The sequence below is a fragment of the Fundulus heteroclitus genome, chromosome 6 (genome assembly GCF_011125445.2).
Source record: "Fundulus heteroclitus isolate FHET01 chromosome 6, MU-UCD_Fhet_4.1, whole genome shotgun sequence".
NCBI lineage: Eukaryota > Metazoa > Chordata > Actinopteri > Cyprinodontiformes > Fundulidae > Fundulus > Fundulus heteroclitus.
In genome coordinates this window covers 17,169,422-17,186,640 of record NC_046366.1, presented here as the reverse complement: position 1 = coordinate 17,186,640, position 17,219 = coordinate 17,169,422, and the positions used below count along the sequence as shown (strand labels likewise).

The 17,219-nt window shown below is 41.0% G+C and overlaps 1 protein-coding gene across 1 annotated transcript in view; it reads right to left on the bottom strand.

Moving 5' to 3' along the window:
• LOC105934721 (laminin subunit alpha-3) overlaps positions 1-17,219 on the bottom strand; it is a 100,287-nt gene that overhangs the window by 64,849 nt on the left and 18,219 nt on the right. The window contains exons 3-10 of the mRNA XM_021322844.2: positions 11,590-11,707; positions 9,120-9,238; positions 8,861-9,031; positions 8,131-8,231; positions 5,889-6,004; positions 3,368-3,486; positions 2,101-2,191; positions 95-226 (exon numbers count right to left, since the gene is read on the bottom strand). Of these exons, the coding sequence (XP_021178519.2) occupies positions 95-226; positions 2,101-2,191; positions 3,368-3,486; positions 5,889-6,004; positions 8,131-8,231; positions 8,861-9,031; positions 9,120-9,238; positions 11,590-11,707 (967 nt within the window). The remainder of the gene's footprint in view (positions 1-94; positions 227-2,100; positions 2,192-3,367; positions 3,487-5,888; positions 6,005-8,130; positions 8,232-8,860; positions 9,032-9,119; positions 9,239-11,589; positions 11,708-17,219) is intronic.

The following is a 17,219-nucleotide window of genomic DNA, read 5'->3' as shown; positions in this document are numbered from 1 at the left end:
AATGCACATGCATATGTCTTTAACTCTAATTTATAAGATGACTGATGAATAATAATTTAAAAGATGTTAAGGGTGTAAGAAAAGCTAAACTTACGAATACACTCAGGGTAGTAGTAACGTCCATCAGCGCAGCGATCGCAGTTTTCTCCTGCAAATTGTGGCTTGCAGATGCACCTTCCAGACCCCATCTCGCAGCCGGCTGTGATCCTTTCATCACAGCTACAAGCTAAAGGGTGTCAGAGATTTTCCTTAAAATCAGCAAACATTTAAATAAAAAAAAAACTGTAATATATGCACACTTTGTAGCATCCCCAGTAAAGATGCGTCAAAAGCCTAAGCGTAAATGTATCTTTCACTACTTTAGCGTAATCTCACCCAATTAACTCAAACAACATCACACACAATTAAAATCCATTTAAGTATAGTTTTTTTATTTATTTCAGTACACTTTACTTATTAAATATTTAGAGTATTTTAGAACGGTTATCTAGTAATCCATGACATCTTGTTAAAATGGGGTATGGATATGACGCGACACTGAGACCTTTTTCTCTTAGTCACTGTTCAAAATGACAAATTCTCTCAAGCAAAGCAGATGTGTGTTAAATGTAAGCTAGGGAACGGCTTAGGGAAAAAAGAACTAGTTGCCTAAATCTGCCTATATCTCCAGTCAGCTTTTTCCATCTTATCACAGCAAACGTACAAACGGGGAGTTTAAATTGACCCGCTGGGATCTTAACTGGAAAAGTGTGCTTTGCTTAGTTGAGACTAAAACTGAACTTCTCACTAAAAAACACAGGTCACTCTGGCATAAAAGAGAGCATCACCTCATGCCTGTTGTTAAACACGGTCAAAAAGCTGGTGAACATTCTCAGTCATCCAGGTCATGGTCATTCCCAAAAAAAGTAAAAAACAAAGCAAATGGACTTGTTTTCCGTAGTTTGAAGACGTTTCGCTTCCTCTCCAGGAAGCTTTCTCCATTCAAAAAGTCTGGAGTAATGTGGAGCATCAAGCTTTAAACTACTGCCTAACAAAGGCATTGTAATGGCTTGATACTATTTGTTGCTGAGATGCTCAGGGAACTTTATCAGAGTTCATGGCACAGTCACCTCTTTGATATACCAGAACATTTCAAATGAAAGCAGGACGATTATTTGAAACATACGGTCAACAAAGAAACGGTTCAGGAGAAATAAATCAAACTCCTTTCATAAACATCTGGGAATAACAGCAGGCGAAGCAAGACAAGTTGCTAAAAAACAAACAATTGACTTCCTAAAGTTTGAATACCAGCATTATTGTTTGCTAACAGCAGCAAACTAACAACTAGCATCGCCTAAAGGACACTTACTAAACCTCCGCACATTCCCCTCGAGCTGGCGGGGGCTGCGGTTCGCCTTTCAAAGTGTTCAGGGCCACCACTTTATGTCCCCCACTTGTTGAAGTCCAAACAAAACTGTCAGCTGTTCTTACCACGAAGAACAGCTACAAAGCATTCCAGTTAGGTAAACAATAGTAAAGCCCGGTTCAGAGATAGCACGCCCAGTGGTGCCGGTGTCGCCGCTGCGCTGGTGCCATTTGGGACTGTCTGCAACAACACGCTTAAACCTTTCTTTCAGTAAATCTCTGTTCAGGCTCGACCGGTTCGGCTGTAGATCAAACGCCGCCATGCGTGGACAGTATTTAGATCCGACCAGCAGGATCTGCAATGTGGGAAAGCCCTGCAGAAACGTGCTCACTGCATCGATTGGCGCTACAGCAGAGGGCTGATGTAAACAATTATCTACAGGATCTTATGGAGGCCCTGAGATGTATGACACGACAACATTTGATAAAAAACACAACAAAAACACCATTCAGCAACTCAAACAGAAAGAAAGTGTTTTAGACAGATGTGTTGCATTGGCATGACAAAGATGTGTATAAAATACACACGTTAACATCCTGTTTATTATTGTTATTATGATTGTTGTAGTTGCATTTGAATATAACAGCGAGGCTGAATACAGTATACTTGGTGGCACATTAGAAATTCGTCGCCCGTATTTCCCCCCTCTGAGTTAAATCAAGTCAAAAGGATGAAGAGGAAGTTATACTCACGTATGCATCCAGCGGGAGACTCAGGAGGAACTCCGTGAGGTCTGTAGTAACCCTCAATGCATCTTTCGCAGTTTATTCCTGCAGTGTTGTGCTAAAGAGCAACAGAAACAAACATTGTGCATAACACAGAACTAAACAGAAGGGAGAAAAAAGTCTCGTACAGAGTTTTGCACAAATCCAAGCTCTATGATAAATATTTCTATATGCTGTACAACTTATTTGGAGGACTCGGCCCATTACGGAAACCAAGGGTGTAAGCTTAACTCGTCTGCTGAGGGCAATTTAGTGTCACGTTCCTTAGGACTTTACTTACGGATTCTATCTTCATTTTGTGATTATACCCTGTTAATATTTGATGTATTGTTTAAGTTCTATGTAGAGCTTTGGTTAAGTCCAGCTCATCTTTGTAAAACCCACCATTTACTTTCCGACTTCCTTTTAACATCTGTTGCTTAGTTGCTTTTCCCGGTGGATTATGTTTTTTTTATTCACTCTCTTGTTTGGTCATAATCTGCTGCATTATTGTTTCTTTCTTATCCCAGTATTTCCTTGTCTTTACTGCCCTTTACTCAGATTCATGTTTTCTTGCAGCTTTCTTGCAGCTTTCTTTCACATTCAGTTAATTAGTTTCACTAGCTCTAGGTTTCATTAATCCCACTCCCAACACCATTGAACATAAGCTGCTAAAATATCAAAATCACTGTCGCCAGTCAGTGAAAACAATAGCTGATTGCCATGAACTAAGAGTCCAGTGTTGTACTGGAAAGAATAGGAAGCTTTAATACCAAACCTTCAAAGTAAAGTAAAGTAAAGTGTGCACTTGATTAAAAAAGGCGAGGGGGAAACTCGAAAAGAAAAAAAAAGATTAATTGCTATGTCCTTGAGCAGGTATGTGTGATCTTATGTGTACATTTGCTGCCGCTTTGTGCTCTGGAATGAAACCCAAGATTTTAGCAAAACCTCTGTGTCTATAGACAGAAAACAAGCCTTTAATCAGAACAGTTTCCTAGATTCTGTCCAGTCTAATCTCTTGTTGGCACGGCACACTGCGGTCCTTTGCAAACATTTCACTTTGTAAAAGTTTGTTCTAGCCTCAAAAAAATTTTTGTTCTTGCATGTTTGGGAGCCAATCATGCGTTTTGCCACATTTCACTACTGCGACATTTAAGCAGACAAGTTTTAGGTTTATTTTCTTAGACCCACACACACACACACACACACACATGCGTTGACAAGAATCAGTTTGAACATGAGACGCATTTCATACCTGGCAGCCGATGCACACTCCTCCTCCACTGTACCTGCCGAAGGTGTCCAAACTTGCTCCCCTCTTTTCAACCTCTGGGTCGTAATAACAGTCGGAGGCATGAGAGAAGCACTGGCAGGCTGCGGTGGAAAGCCCCGAGACAGTCATGCAGACAAACATGAAATCAGAACATTAGCATTTGCCTCCCACTGTTTAAACACCTAAAGCTACTAGTTAAGATAGAAGAGAAATGGTAAAATGCGAATCCAACAAAGCAGCATCATCTCTGTCTGGGACTCGGTACATTTTATGTGTTTCTACTGAATACTTGTTAAAAGTTCTCTTTATCCTTTCCGTTGAAGTTGTGTATCTCCACAATGGTACAGTGCCTTGCAAAAGTATTCACACCCTTTCAGGTTTTTGACATGTTGTCACCTCAGTGCATTTTATTAGGCTCTGTGTGTAAAAGTGTAGGGGAAGGAAAATTAACCTTGATCTCAATAAGGTTTTTTACACGGCAAGATCTGAAAAGTGGCAAATGCTTTTGCATTTAGTCCCTGATAGCCCTGAATAAAATCTAGAGCTTCACAACATATAGAATAGCAATTTTCACAATTTTTATAATGCCGTATCCTACTTACAAAGGACAGCTTGGACACAGCATGTAGCAGCCTTTAAAATTTCAAGTGTCAAGCATTATAAGTCTGACAATATTCTATTTGGTCTGCCTGGATGGACTTTTGTGTTCATTACTCATAGCTGATACAATCGTTGCAGTATCTAAGATAAGAAACTCCTCTATTGTCTCACAAAATTTGGGCGTGACAGTGGAAAAAAGCACATAGAGACTTACACACTAAATTAGCCATGAAAGGACAAGCTAATATAATCTAAAGGTAGTTCGAACGCAACAGAGACTGCTTTTATCAGAAAGGCTAAAAATATAGGTAAAAATAAAACCAGATTAAGTATTACACAATTACTGATCATATGATAATATGTCAAATTCAGGTAAAAAAAAAAAGGATATTAAAGTTAAGAAGAGGAAAAACAGCAGCCAATTTACACAACAATGTGAGAAAAATATCCAATATGCATGATTGTACAAGGAACATCTCGGAGTGGCTAAGCTGTGTGGAAATGTACCTTAGCATGTGAGAGACTAATGACAATCAGATCAGAGATGCAATATTCTGTTAAGCAGAGGAAATACAGCAAATGATTTACACAACAATTTTGCCAACGATATCACAGTTTCCTCTTTTCCCAATGTAGTGCATATAAAATCTAGTTGCCCACAGATGTCACCCAGTTGGTGAATAGAGTACTGCTGTGTATTTGCATAGTAGCATGAATACAGTTGCTCTGTTAGAGAATATTAATGAATAAATAGCAATACGAAGACTGAGTAAAGCACCAGGCAGATCAGGGATAATGTTGTGGATTAACTTGAAACTCTTATGGAAGAGAGGCAAGAACAAAGACTTTTTTTTATAGAAAACAATAAAACATGTTTAAACATGTCCTGTTTAAAGTTTGCAACAAAGCACGTGGAGGACGCAGTAAACACCTTAAGGAACAAATAACTCTGCACGTTCCCATTGGTGAAACATGGTGGTGGCAGCATCATGCTGCGGGAATACTTTTGTTCAGCAGGGACACAGAAGCTGGTTTAAATTTGAGGGGAATTAGAGCAAAGTGCATGGCATTCATGGATGAAAACCTTTTTGAGGCTGCAAAAGATTGAAGAGCAGGAAACACACCCTCTAAATATAAAGCCACAGATGCAGCGGTTCAGATTAAAACGTGTTCAGCCTCTATGAATGTGTTTTAGGTCAAAAGTAAAAGTCCAGGCCTGAATACAACTCAGAATCTGTGGCAAGACTTGAAAATGCATGTCTGCAGAAGTTCTCCATCCAGTCTGACCGAGGTTGAGCTCTTGTACAACATTAAATGGGCAAAAGTTTCAGTCTCTAGGTGTGCAAAGCTGGTGGAGACTTAGCTCTAAAAGCTGCAGCTATATAGCAGCCAAACAATGTCCCGTTGAGGGCTGCAGAATAAATATCTAACCCGAACTTTACCCGATTTTTTTATTTTAAAAAATACCTCACAATAGCTTTGTTGACGTGAAAGTGAGAATATATGAAAATGGTCATGGGTATGAATATTTTTACAAGGCATTGTGTTTTCTGGTGGAAAATATCGCAACGATTCAGTTCAAGCACATTTAAGTGGATCCAGGCTCTGATGCCACCATTTAGGCTGGTGCCGGCCTGCACCACCTGCCAGCCAGCAAGGTAAGCAGACAAAAAGCAGCTATTCTCAGACTAGTTTCTCATCACACAAATCGTACGTGGGATGCCCTGTCGAATCTCCACCGACACTCACTACATACAACACCATATCAGGGCATCAGCAACTGGTGTTTAAGATCACAGACAATAGGACACCTCAGTCCTCTCCGGGGGCCCCAGTGTGGGGAGGAGCAGCAGAGGGAGATATGCTTTACATGTGGGATGAACCAAGGCACAAAAACACTCACGCTGACACTCGTTGGGGCTGTCAACAGTCGCAGCACGCCACGGCTTCTGGTTAAAGCCTGGGCAGCAGTGGTCACATGACTCGCCGCAGGTGTTGTGTTGGCACTCGCACTGGAGTCTGAAAGAAAAAGGACGAGACAGCGGGACATAGTGATTCTGTGAAGTCTGACACCTCTGAGACAACAGTTCGAGCTGCACATCACTGACACATTATCACCACGAAGGTACGACAAACGCGTTGCCTTTAACACGGCGCGACATTTCATTTCGTTTTGGTCGGAAATGTTTCGGTCTGTCAGGGATCCAGGGCGTTTTGGCTTTATTCCCGTTTTCGGCCTCAGGCTGCAAGGAGATCAGTAATATATGGGGAGAGGTAAGATTTCTGTGCAGGGCCTTAAGGTGATGAAATATAATACTGCAGACCACAACAACATATAAGGATGGTTTCTACAGACCAGTTCCTCCACAAAGCTGTTCGATGTCTTAATTGCTGTGCAGTATTTTATGGATAATTTGGTCTATTAACTTTTTTTCAGTTATGAATTAAGACGGCAATCTTTCCTAAAGGATATTACATACACCATAATTTACATCCAAACATACCAAACGTATAAAAGTCTTTAAATCTGACCCAATCTGTATAATATGATTGAACTTGACTTTGTAAAGTGCCTTGAGATGACATGTTTCATTAATTGGCGCTATATAATTAAAATTTAATTGAATTGAATTGAAAGTATAAAACATAAAAAACACAATCAGCCTCAACAAAAAAGAAAAAAATCCCTTTTTTCAAAAGGGAAATAGCCTTTTATGTCACACCCACTAAAAGAGGAAGTCCCACCTATTTATGGAGGATGTTGTGTTGCAGAACAAATTGTTTTCTTGAATGAAAAAATACTTTCTTAAAGAGACGGTGTGTAGCTAATTTGGCTTTTTATCAACAAAAACCTAGTATTGCTTTCATAGATATATATCCGGCCAAAGTCAAACAACATTGTAACAAAAAGGAAAGCATTCTCACAGCTTAGAATTAGTAGTTGTGAACTGTAGAAGTGATAACCGGGAGAAACTAGAGTATTTATCGGCGTAGCTAGTATCACCAGGTGGAGTGGAGACAATTCACGAGGGACCGGGAAAACAGATGCGGAGGTCGCAGGCTTCCTGCTGGGCAGCAGGTAAGTTAATTCAATGTAACTGAAGTTTATTTTGGTTTCACGTCAGAAACGAGGCAGTATAGTCCAGCAACTACTCTGTCCTCCCGGCAGAGACGGCTAGTTTGCTCGTCTTCGTCTCCCTCTGAGGGAGCGTGTGTGTACGCGGAGGGGAACATACTCCAAAGAATACATTTCGAACGGTGAATAAAGATTATGGATTTCTTGTTTTTCAGGAGGAGCCACCAACTTTTTGTTGACACATTGGGGGTACATGCAAAATGTCAAAATGGCAACATGTAGGCCAGCAAGATGGAGAAAACTATGTTTTAGTTTTTTTTATTAGTTCCAGTCAACTCTACTGTGCTTACGCAATGCGTGTGTGACATAAACTTTGTCATGAGCACTTGTCCACTAAGGACTCTGTACAGATGTTCATGTGCTGATGTTTGTGACAACATTGACTGAGTGCCGACAGCAACAATAATAATCGCGATCAAAGGGTGGCAACAAACAACAAATAAAGATAATTATAGGTCAGATCATGAGCAGAATAAGAAAAAAAAAAAACAAAATATAAAGTGTTTCACCAGTGTGGATAGTTTTGCTCTTTCAGTGCAAATGCATTTCATTGCATTGAATAGGTTCAGAAAGGGTCACTGTGAGATTTACACTCCTGGCATAATGCCCAGGAGTGTTGGCAACCAACCAAGTGTAGCTGGTGTCGGTTGTTTAAAAGAAAATAATGCATGTTTTTCCCCCCCAATAATATATTATCTAGTGTTGTTATGGTGGACCCAACAATATGTATCCCATATTTATATTTACACCATATTTATGACAAATGTATGTAAAGCTTTTTTCAACGCACCATGTGCTCACACATTGGCATCAGTCTTTGTTTCATGCCGTATCAATCATTGAATCTCTGCATTCCTCGACTCTCTGATGCAACACTTTCTTTTTGATTATTTTGCAGTAATAAACATTCCCTCCAAATGATCTCACAGATGTATGTGTTCTGCATGTGGCATCTCCTCCCACACTACTTTCTGGTGACAAAACCGCCTCAACATAGAGCTCTACTGACCTGTTTGGGTTGTCCGGACTGCGACCTGCACCACACACTTGGGCGTGCCCGTGGCAAACACAGCGTCCGCCGACGCTGATGTCTTTGATACTATAAAAATACTATCAGTAAAAAAAAAAAGGAGAAATGTCAGCACCAGCACAAACTGGTAGGTGTGTTATCAGAAACGATTCACCCGGCCTAGAGACGATTGGATCTGCTCTGCTTAGACCGTGACCCCCAAGCTCACAAATTCATTGGGTGAATCTGAGCATTGCATAACAAGATGAAGAAAGATTGCAATGACTTATTCTCAAGTGTCTTACTGATAAAAAAATAAAATCCTAAAGATAACATATTTAAGAGGTCTATCTTAAGCACATCTAAGAGTGTTCTCTACAAGCCACTTAAAAGTCGTACAATGCTAATATTAATAGCATGCTACCCTGCGCTTTGAGCATAAGTGCGATATCTCACACCTGCAGAATGACCTGCAGAGCTGCACCTGCAGAGCTTTCCAAATCTGCCTCTATCACAAAAACAAAATCTAATGATGGCTTTTCAGGCAGCTCCAGCTGTGGCGTTTCACAAACCCCTGCTGCCTGAAAATGCGTGAGCAGAGCAGTGTGACTTTTGTCAGCAAAACGGAAACTGGCAGCCAGCAGGTATAAAACTGAGCTTTGCCCCAAATGGGAAACTAAAGGATGCCAACGTTACACCTCAGTGTCAGGTTGTACGGTTTGTGTCTTACCCTGCGCGTGACCGTTGGGTCCCTCTGGGTCTTGGAGAGCAGGTGGCCCAGCAGAGTGTTGGTGCGAAGGAAGCGCAGGCGGATGTTCGTGGCCTTCGTGAAGTCACGGAGCACCGGTGAGTAGGTGAAGTTTTTGGAGCCCGGCCGGCCGTTGATCAGAGAAACCACGATCTGGGAAGAACAACGTTTGTTTCAAGGGGATTGTTGTCCCGGCCTGTCACCTCCCCGGCATTTGTTACCTGAATATTTCATATTTCACCTCTCCATTCTCCAAGGGGATGATCCGCGAATACTCTGTGGTGCAGATCTGGTCGTCGTCGTTCAAAATACGTTCATTGGGCTGCTTTCCGAACGTTTCTATACACTCCCGTTTTGAATCTGGCAAAGTGAAGAATAAATAAAATAAATTAAGATATGGTGGATGAATGGTAATATTTTATATATCACTAAGGTAGTACAATACTAAATACTTTCAGTGTTCTCTCAGATAACCATGAACAAAGCACCTCTATCTGAAACCAGAAAGACAGAAAGATTGTACTCTGTCAAATTATTCTCTGCAAGAATAATCTGTGGCATTTATTAGTGACGAGTCAACATTATTTAGAAGTCACAGTTACCTTCATGTACAAGAACCAAATGAATAGTGAGGACAGGGTTGACCAATTTAGGAACCACAGAGTCTGATCATTGCTTTTGCAGATGATGTGGTAGTTCGAGGCATGCACTGGAGCAGTTCATGCCCAATGTTTTTGGGCACATCTCATTGGGAGGAGACCCTGAACATAATATGTACACTTATGGGGTTATAGTAGATTTTCTTTTTCTTTTTTCTTCTTTTTTTTTTTTACTAATTTTAAGGTTTACATCACTTAGCCTACATTTTTACATTGATTTTAAGCAACTTTTTATTTTCTAGGTCACATTAAACTGATCAACAAGTGCTTGTGCAAATAGGTCACATAATAGGCATAATAAGCAAAAGATTGGAGCACATTTTTAATTTGAAGGTAACTAGTTTGGAATTTGAACATTATACTCTACCAAATATTTTAGATTAACATGCATATACTATTTTCTAGTGACAAACTGGGCAAATAATGACAGTTACGAGAATGGCTTCAAGTTTTTCTACTCTTTTGGATAATTGAGAATAAATAATTAGACATAAATATGTTGCTAAGCTCCAAATAGGTCATAGATCCCAGAAACTTGGATCAAGTGCAACATTTTTGCCTTAAATTTAAAAATCTACAAGATTCTTCCCCACATCAGTTTTATTTTGCTGACTTTTTTTTCTGTGTACAACAGCATGCAATCTTCACGGTGAAACTGTTGTTAGCGCTGTTGCTGAGCCGCAAGAACGTCAGAATTCAGGGGAAACACTTTCTGCACTGAGTTGCATGTTCTCCCTTTGTATGTGTGGGTTCTCTCCGGGTACTCCAGCTTTGTCCAGCAGTTCAAAAATATGATTGTTAGGTTAATTGGTCACTCTAAAATCGCCCTTAAGTTGGAATGTGCGTGTCCTCTGTATGTCTGTTTGGCCCTGTGACAAACGGGCATAAAGTCCAATGAAACATTAGTGATTCGTGTCTGAGGCATTCAAAGCTAGGCACTAAGTTCATAAAGCAGGAGACCAACCTTTTCTGTCAGTTTTTCCATCTATGCAAGAGTAACTGGAACCACACTGGAATATGTTGAGTCGAATTATCAAAGAGTGATATTAAAACAGATGAAACGTGCTAGCGTCAGCCTAGTATTTTAGCAGACTGAGTTCATTGAAGGCAGTAGCTGCAAACATGGAGACAAAATATCCATCATTGTCAGGAAAAATGGACCAAGCAGTCTCCAGAACCTCATATTCTTCAGTCTAAAGCACATTTTTAAGCATATGCATGTCAATGATTTTAAACATTGGACAAAGACTGAGTACCTATTCTTAAATGGCTGAGACCAGCATTGGCAAAAAAAAAACTAGTATGACTTTAGGCCTAGGTCTTTACTTAACTTGACATTAGTTAACTCTACGCTCTAACCAAGCTCCAACAGAACTGACCCTAATTGGGTCAGTGATCATAGCGGAAAATATCTTAGAGAAGGAATGAAAAAAACACACCAAAAGAGACCATTTATGACACTGAAAAATAACTGCAGCTTAATCTAATCTGATTTATGTGACGTGGACTTACTTTTAGATTCACAATAACAAAATGACTAAAACTCACACAGACTTATATGCACACACAGAAATAACGAGAGAGACAGTGGCAAACGCTTCCTGTCTTAAATCTTCTTAAGCAGGTAATCAGTGTGCGCAGATTACGCCTACACCCATAAACACACATATGATGTAGGCTATATGCATCTTCAAAAAAAAAATTTTCATGGCAGACAGTTTAACTTGTCACAGCATGATAAAAGCAGACTATTATCAATAATAACAGCACTCTTTTTGTCTTTTATAGACAGGGGATTTGATTGCATCCCTTGAGGGCTTTACAGCACTTGCAACAATTCCACTCTTACCATTGTAACAAGTAAGGATAAAAACAGTTAAAACATTTACTCAAGACAAAATCAGTCAGTATCTTTATTGTAAACTTATGAAAGTTTTTCTGTTGCTTATTCAAATAGGAAACCTGTTACGGAGAATAAGGGAAAATGTGTAAAGATTATTTTTACTCCACTTATGTCACAAAAAATGTTTAAACAAAGTGATTCAAACTTACGAGCAAAGTACTGCCAGGGGATGAATGTTCTCCCATTGTCGATAGAGCGCTCAAGCACCCACAGGTCAGGACGAGGTGAATTAGCAAACTTGATTAGGACATACGCCACATGGAAGAGCTGAAAATCAGAACACAAAGAGCCGGCTAAACAAAAGGCACTCAATGCTCAGAGCTCAGAGCGGATTTTGGCAAAAGCTTCCAGTTTCCTGAGCTCTACTGACTCTACAGAGGAAAGACTTGGCTTTGGGCTCTGACAGCATTCTTATTTCCTTTTCTTGGAAAACTCCTGGGCACAAATTCATCACGGTTCTTGTAACTTCCTAAAAAACAAGTGTGCAAATAATGACTTCAACTGAAACAGTTTCCTGTTTAAAGAGGGTCGTTTACCTTTAGCTTTCCGCTGGAGCGGGACTTAAAGACAAGGTGCGCTTGTTAGCGTGGAATGAATGCAACTTCTGCAGGTGCAACCATGCTGGTGAAAAGACATCAGCTAAGCCCACCTCATTCTGTTTTTTTTTTCTCTGAAGTCTTTATCTCAACCCCCATCAGAATACAGAGTCCACACAAGGGCAGAAAAGGCAGTCAGTGGTTGCTTCTATCCAACTCCTGCTGCTCAGTGAAGTGCATTTCCTTGCATTTCACCAGTATGATTATCAAGCACTGAAAGGGATTGGCTTAAGCTTGATTAGCCATTGTGGAGCAGTCCGCTTTGTTTGGTCTTCAGCGATTTGGCGTTACTTGGGAGCTAAACCCCGCACATGACACCTGCAGTGTCAACAAAAAGCCCGGCCTTCACCCGACCACACCCCTGTTATGTTTTACACGCCTGAATTATGTCTAAATTAGCGCAAAGCATGTTCTGGAAACAAGGCGCTGTGAGAAGGTATTGCTTAGTCTCCAGTTGAAGGATGTAAAAGGCTGTAGCTAAAATATGGTGCTCTATCCTAATAAAAGACATTTCTACAGGCTGCCTCTTTTGAGAAGGATGAAGGCAGGCCCACACTCGTCTAGCATCCCTCAGCGCCAGGATGAAAAGCCCAGCGGGCATTTGAAATATTCAGGTATCCGTCTCTCCTCGAATGAGGCGAGGAGTTGGGTTAAGACATCAAAGAAAAAGAAAAGCATGGCAAAGCCTTGGCTCGGGGAGTCATTTACTGTTTCAGAAGTACCCACAATTCTGGATGAATTCCTCTCTCAATCCTAGGAAGTGAAGGCCCTCGAGCTTAAGCTGCTGTTTGGTTGTTGCATTGCGAGCGAGATCAGGGATCAACCGGTAAACTGGGAGTCCTTACATCTCTGCACAATTTGAACACGGACTGTCACCAAGTAAATCATCCGGCTGCAAATTAGGAGCAGACCTTCACCGAACCGTCTTTAATCAGACGCCCTCTCTGAATCCAGCTTCTGAAAGGCGTGTGTTTTGGAACTAATCAGGGAACATTTCCCCCCACGTGCATCAGGATGTGCAAATACCTAAAAAAAGACACGAATGGCGCACAGAGGAGGTTGTCTAATAATAGGATCAAGCAACCTACTATTAGTTTGTTCATTTCGCTGTGGACCGAGGGGACGTTTGGTTCGCACGAACTGCGGTGACGCGAAAAGAGGGCATGGCGGCGGCAGGATGGAAGGGGTTGGAGAGACGAGGTGGGCAAAAAGGGAGGTGGGGGTGGCAAGAGACGTGCTGGCTGGCATGCAGACCCATCTCAAAATTCCAAACATAGCAACACATTCCCCCTCTGGTCTAATGACCCCGAAACAAAGCTTGGCACTGCTTTCAGGAGCCCATCACTGACAGCACCACGCAGGATTAAAAACCTTCCCCAACACTTGTTGTAAAAGAGATAACGAAAACTGATCTCCCAAGGCATGTTTAACATGTACAGAGCTTTAATGAAGTAGGTAATGGAATAATTTTGCTCCTTTATATATCAACAAGTAAGCTGGGACAGTCATTCTACAACATTTTTTTTTCTGTACAATAAATACAAATATATGGAAAAAAAAGATATTCACTACAAAACTAAAAGTGTTGGATCCTCTGTCTTCACACACACACATATGAACCTGAGTGACAGCCTACTTTTAATCCAATGGACTTAATAAGATGTCAGCCCCGAAGCTGGGATACTGTTACGGCTTTACAGGTGTAACAGCTTCCACTCTTCTAGCTTCAGGGCTGTGTTTATAGGAATTTTTGACCAGTCTTCCAGAAGCACAGTTGTCAAGTCAGACACTAATTCTGGACAAGAAGGCCGAGTTCAGAGTCTCCCCTCTGATTGTTCCAACTATCTGGTTGAGGTTGATGAATGCATACTGGCGCATAGTCACGTTGGAATGGGCTTTCCCCAAATTGTTCCCACAAACAATTTACACAAACAATTTAAAGCATGAAATTGTCCAAAATGTCCTGCTATGCTGAAGAAATCCTTTCACTGGGACTGTGATGCCGCGCCCAAATCCAAATGGACATGCCCACCACATAATCCCCTCGCCAATAAACTTTACACTGGACACAGTGCAGTCAAACAAGTGCGGTTCTCTTGGCAACTGTCAAAGCCGGACTCCTTCATTGGATTCCCAGAGGCATGTCTCCACCGCACTTTGTAAGGCTTAGACGCAGCTGCTGTTCAGACTGTTCTTGAACTTATCTGAAGGCCCACATAAAGTTTGGAGGTCTGTAGCTATTGACTGCGCAGAAGGCAAGGCCGGTTTATTTATAAAGCACTTTTTCAGTAATAAGACGATCCAAAGTGCTGTACATGAACGAAACAGAAAACAGAGGAAATAAAGCATTACAGAGGCAGAGGGAAAACATTTCAGAGGCAAGCACAGTGCGCTGGAACAGTAGCAGCCGGTCTGATACAGTATAAGACAAGTTGGACTACAAACTTCAACATTAACAGTTAAAGGCAACTCTAAACATTTAAAGGAACTCAGGCTTTCAGCACTTTTACAGTCCTCTGGGAGTTTGTTCCAGATAAGTAGAGCATAAAAACTAAATGCTGCTTCTCCATGTTTGGTTCTTGTTCTGGTTCTGCGGAGTAGGCTGGAGCCAGAAGACCTTAGTGGTCTGGAGGGTTGATACGCTGATAACAAGTCTGTGATGTATTTAGGTGCTAAGCCATTCAGTGACTTATAGACTAACAGAAGTATTTTAAAGTCTATTATCTGAGATACAGGGAGCCAATGAAAGGACTGGGGTGATGTGCTCTGCTTTTTTAGTCTTAGTGAGAACGCAGCCAGCAGCGTTCTGGATCAGCTGCAGCTGATCGGCTTTTTTGGGAGACCTGTGAAAACGCTGTTGTAGTAATCAATTTAACTAAAAATAAACGCGTGGATTAGTTTTTCAAGATCCTGCTGAGACATTAGTCCTTTAATCCCGGAAAGGTGTCCTTCCTAATTTCCTCCACCTTGGCAGACTGCCGTTAACAGATGACTGTGGAATATTTAGAAGAGGGGATTTTTCATGTGGGCTTATCGCCCAGGTGACATCCTATCAAAGAACCACACTGAAATACACTGAGCTACTGGAAAAAGCTCATTATTTTAAAAATGTTTGTAGAGGCAGACTGCTTGCCTCATTGCTGGATTTAATATACTTGTGGCCAGTGAAGTGACTGCAACAATGATTAGGATGGAATAGTGAAAACTTTCTGCAATATGTTGTATCTCACCATGGTAGCATTTAAAGGTAACCTACACATTCAGATAGATCCAACACTTTAATTCATGCTTATATGCTAAAAATAAATTCAACTCAGTTCAGCGCAGCTTACTTATGCAAAAACAAATATCTTCTCAAGCCATTTTACAAAAAAACAGTAAATTCAATCCAATCAGACTGACACATTCAAACTCAGTTAGATAGATTTCAATTTGATCCTGGTTTTGAAATAAGAATCACAAGGAAATCCAGCCGATTGCATCAAATCCCCCTTTGATGAGCATGTAGCCACAGTTTACAGTATACTGCATTAAATAATTAACTTAGCAACGGTCTTTCCCACTCAGCAGAAATTGGAGCAACAAAAGAAAGCAGAAAGCAGAACTCTCATATCACAACAGAAAACGTAAAAATCTTAAAAGTCTGAAAAGCGAAATCCCAACCAGCCCTCTCATTGCTCTTCAAATGGGATAAGTAGTTCAAAAACGCATTCATCTGACTTTCTGAGTCAGGACCTCTATAACAGGAAGCATTACTACATACACATGACAGCACCTGCTGTCTGAATGCCTGTAACTCTCTATTGCCAAAAAAAGAAGACAATTTGGTTATCCTGTGTCTTCCTTTATAATAGGGCCAGTTTTTATTTTCTTGAGAAAGATCACCACTGCTTTGACTTTGTTGTTGATTTCACAGAAAAGTGACTTTACTTGGTTTGGTCCAGCCTGCACATGATGGCGGGTCTCCGAACTCCATTCGGGCCCATTGACAGGGAGAGAGCAGCGGGCAATAGAAATAGATTGTGCTGGGGGGCTAGGCTTTATATAGTGGGCACCCTGCTGTGACGGACATTTATTAGGAGAGTCTCATAGGCTACATTCACACTGCAGCCTGAAGTGACCCAATTCCAATTTTGTTGCCCATATGCGACCTGTATCTGATCTTTTTATGACAGTCTGAACAACACAGATCGGATTTTTTCAAATGCAACCCAGGCCACTTGGATATGTGGTCCTGAATCCGATACGTATCTGATCTTTTCAACTGCGACCTGTGTCTGTACGGCCGGGTCGCATTTATCCGAGCTGTACGTCATCGATACGTGACAAACGTCACTATTCTGCGTCCTGCTATGCAGAAGCAGGAAGAAAAACGACACCCATAGCGGACTAAAATGAGGAGAGCAGTCAATGGAGAGAAAGGACCGGTTAGAAAATAAATTAATGCATTATAATCCTTGTTTACTTCCGCAAACACTGAGGACGCTTGCTACGTGTGACGTCATCGCGTCCTCGAGTGCGCATGCGGGACACTTAGGTTGAACGCATTCAGCTCACACAGGAGATCACATACAAGTCGAATATATTTGGAAATGTGAACAACCACGCAAAAAAATCCGATTTCACAAAAAAATCGGAATTGAGCATTAAGACCTGCAGTGTGAACGTAGCCATAGTCTCACCTTCTGAATCTGTTTTGACCTTCTTGAAATGTATAAAGCCAGAATGAACTGATCACACTAAATTAAGCTTGGCTTTTTATCTTTTCCTGGATTTCTAGGTTCTGTTTTTGAGAAACAGCCCTCAGGTTGTGAAGAAGAAAAAAACATGCCAATGGAGGTGAATACTTTTTGTAAGACACTGTGAATCAATCCAAACACAATGACTGGAGCTGTATCTTTGCACTTCTTAGAGCTAGTAAAAGGATATGCCACTGCTTTTTGCTCATGCTGCAATGACACAAAAGACTGATCTAAACCAAAATAAAGAGCAACACAGCGGTCTATACATTTTCTTTAAAGTATTGCTACATTTTTGTGGGCATTTAAGGGTAATACTATTATGCATTCACCATGGCAACCTTAGCAATGTATCTTAGTCTAACAACACTTGATTTTAAACAGCATTTATCTGCTTTTGGGCAAAAAATAAACCCAAACTTCAACACAGCAATGCATAGGACC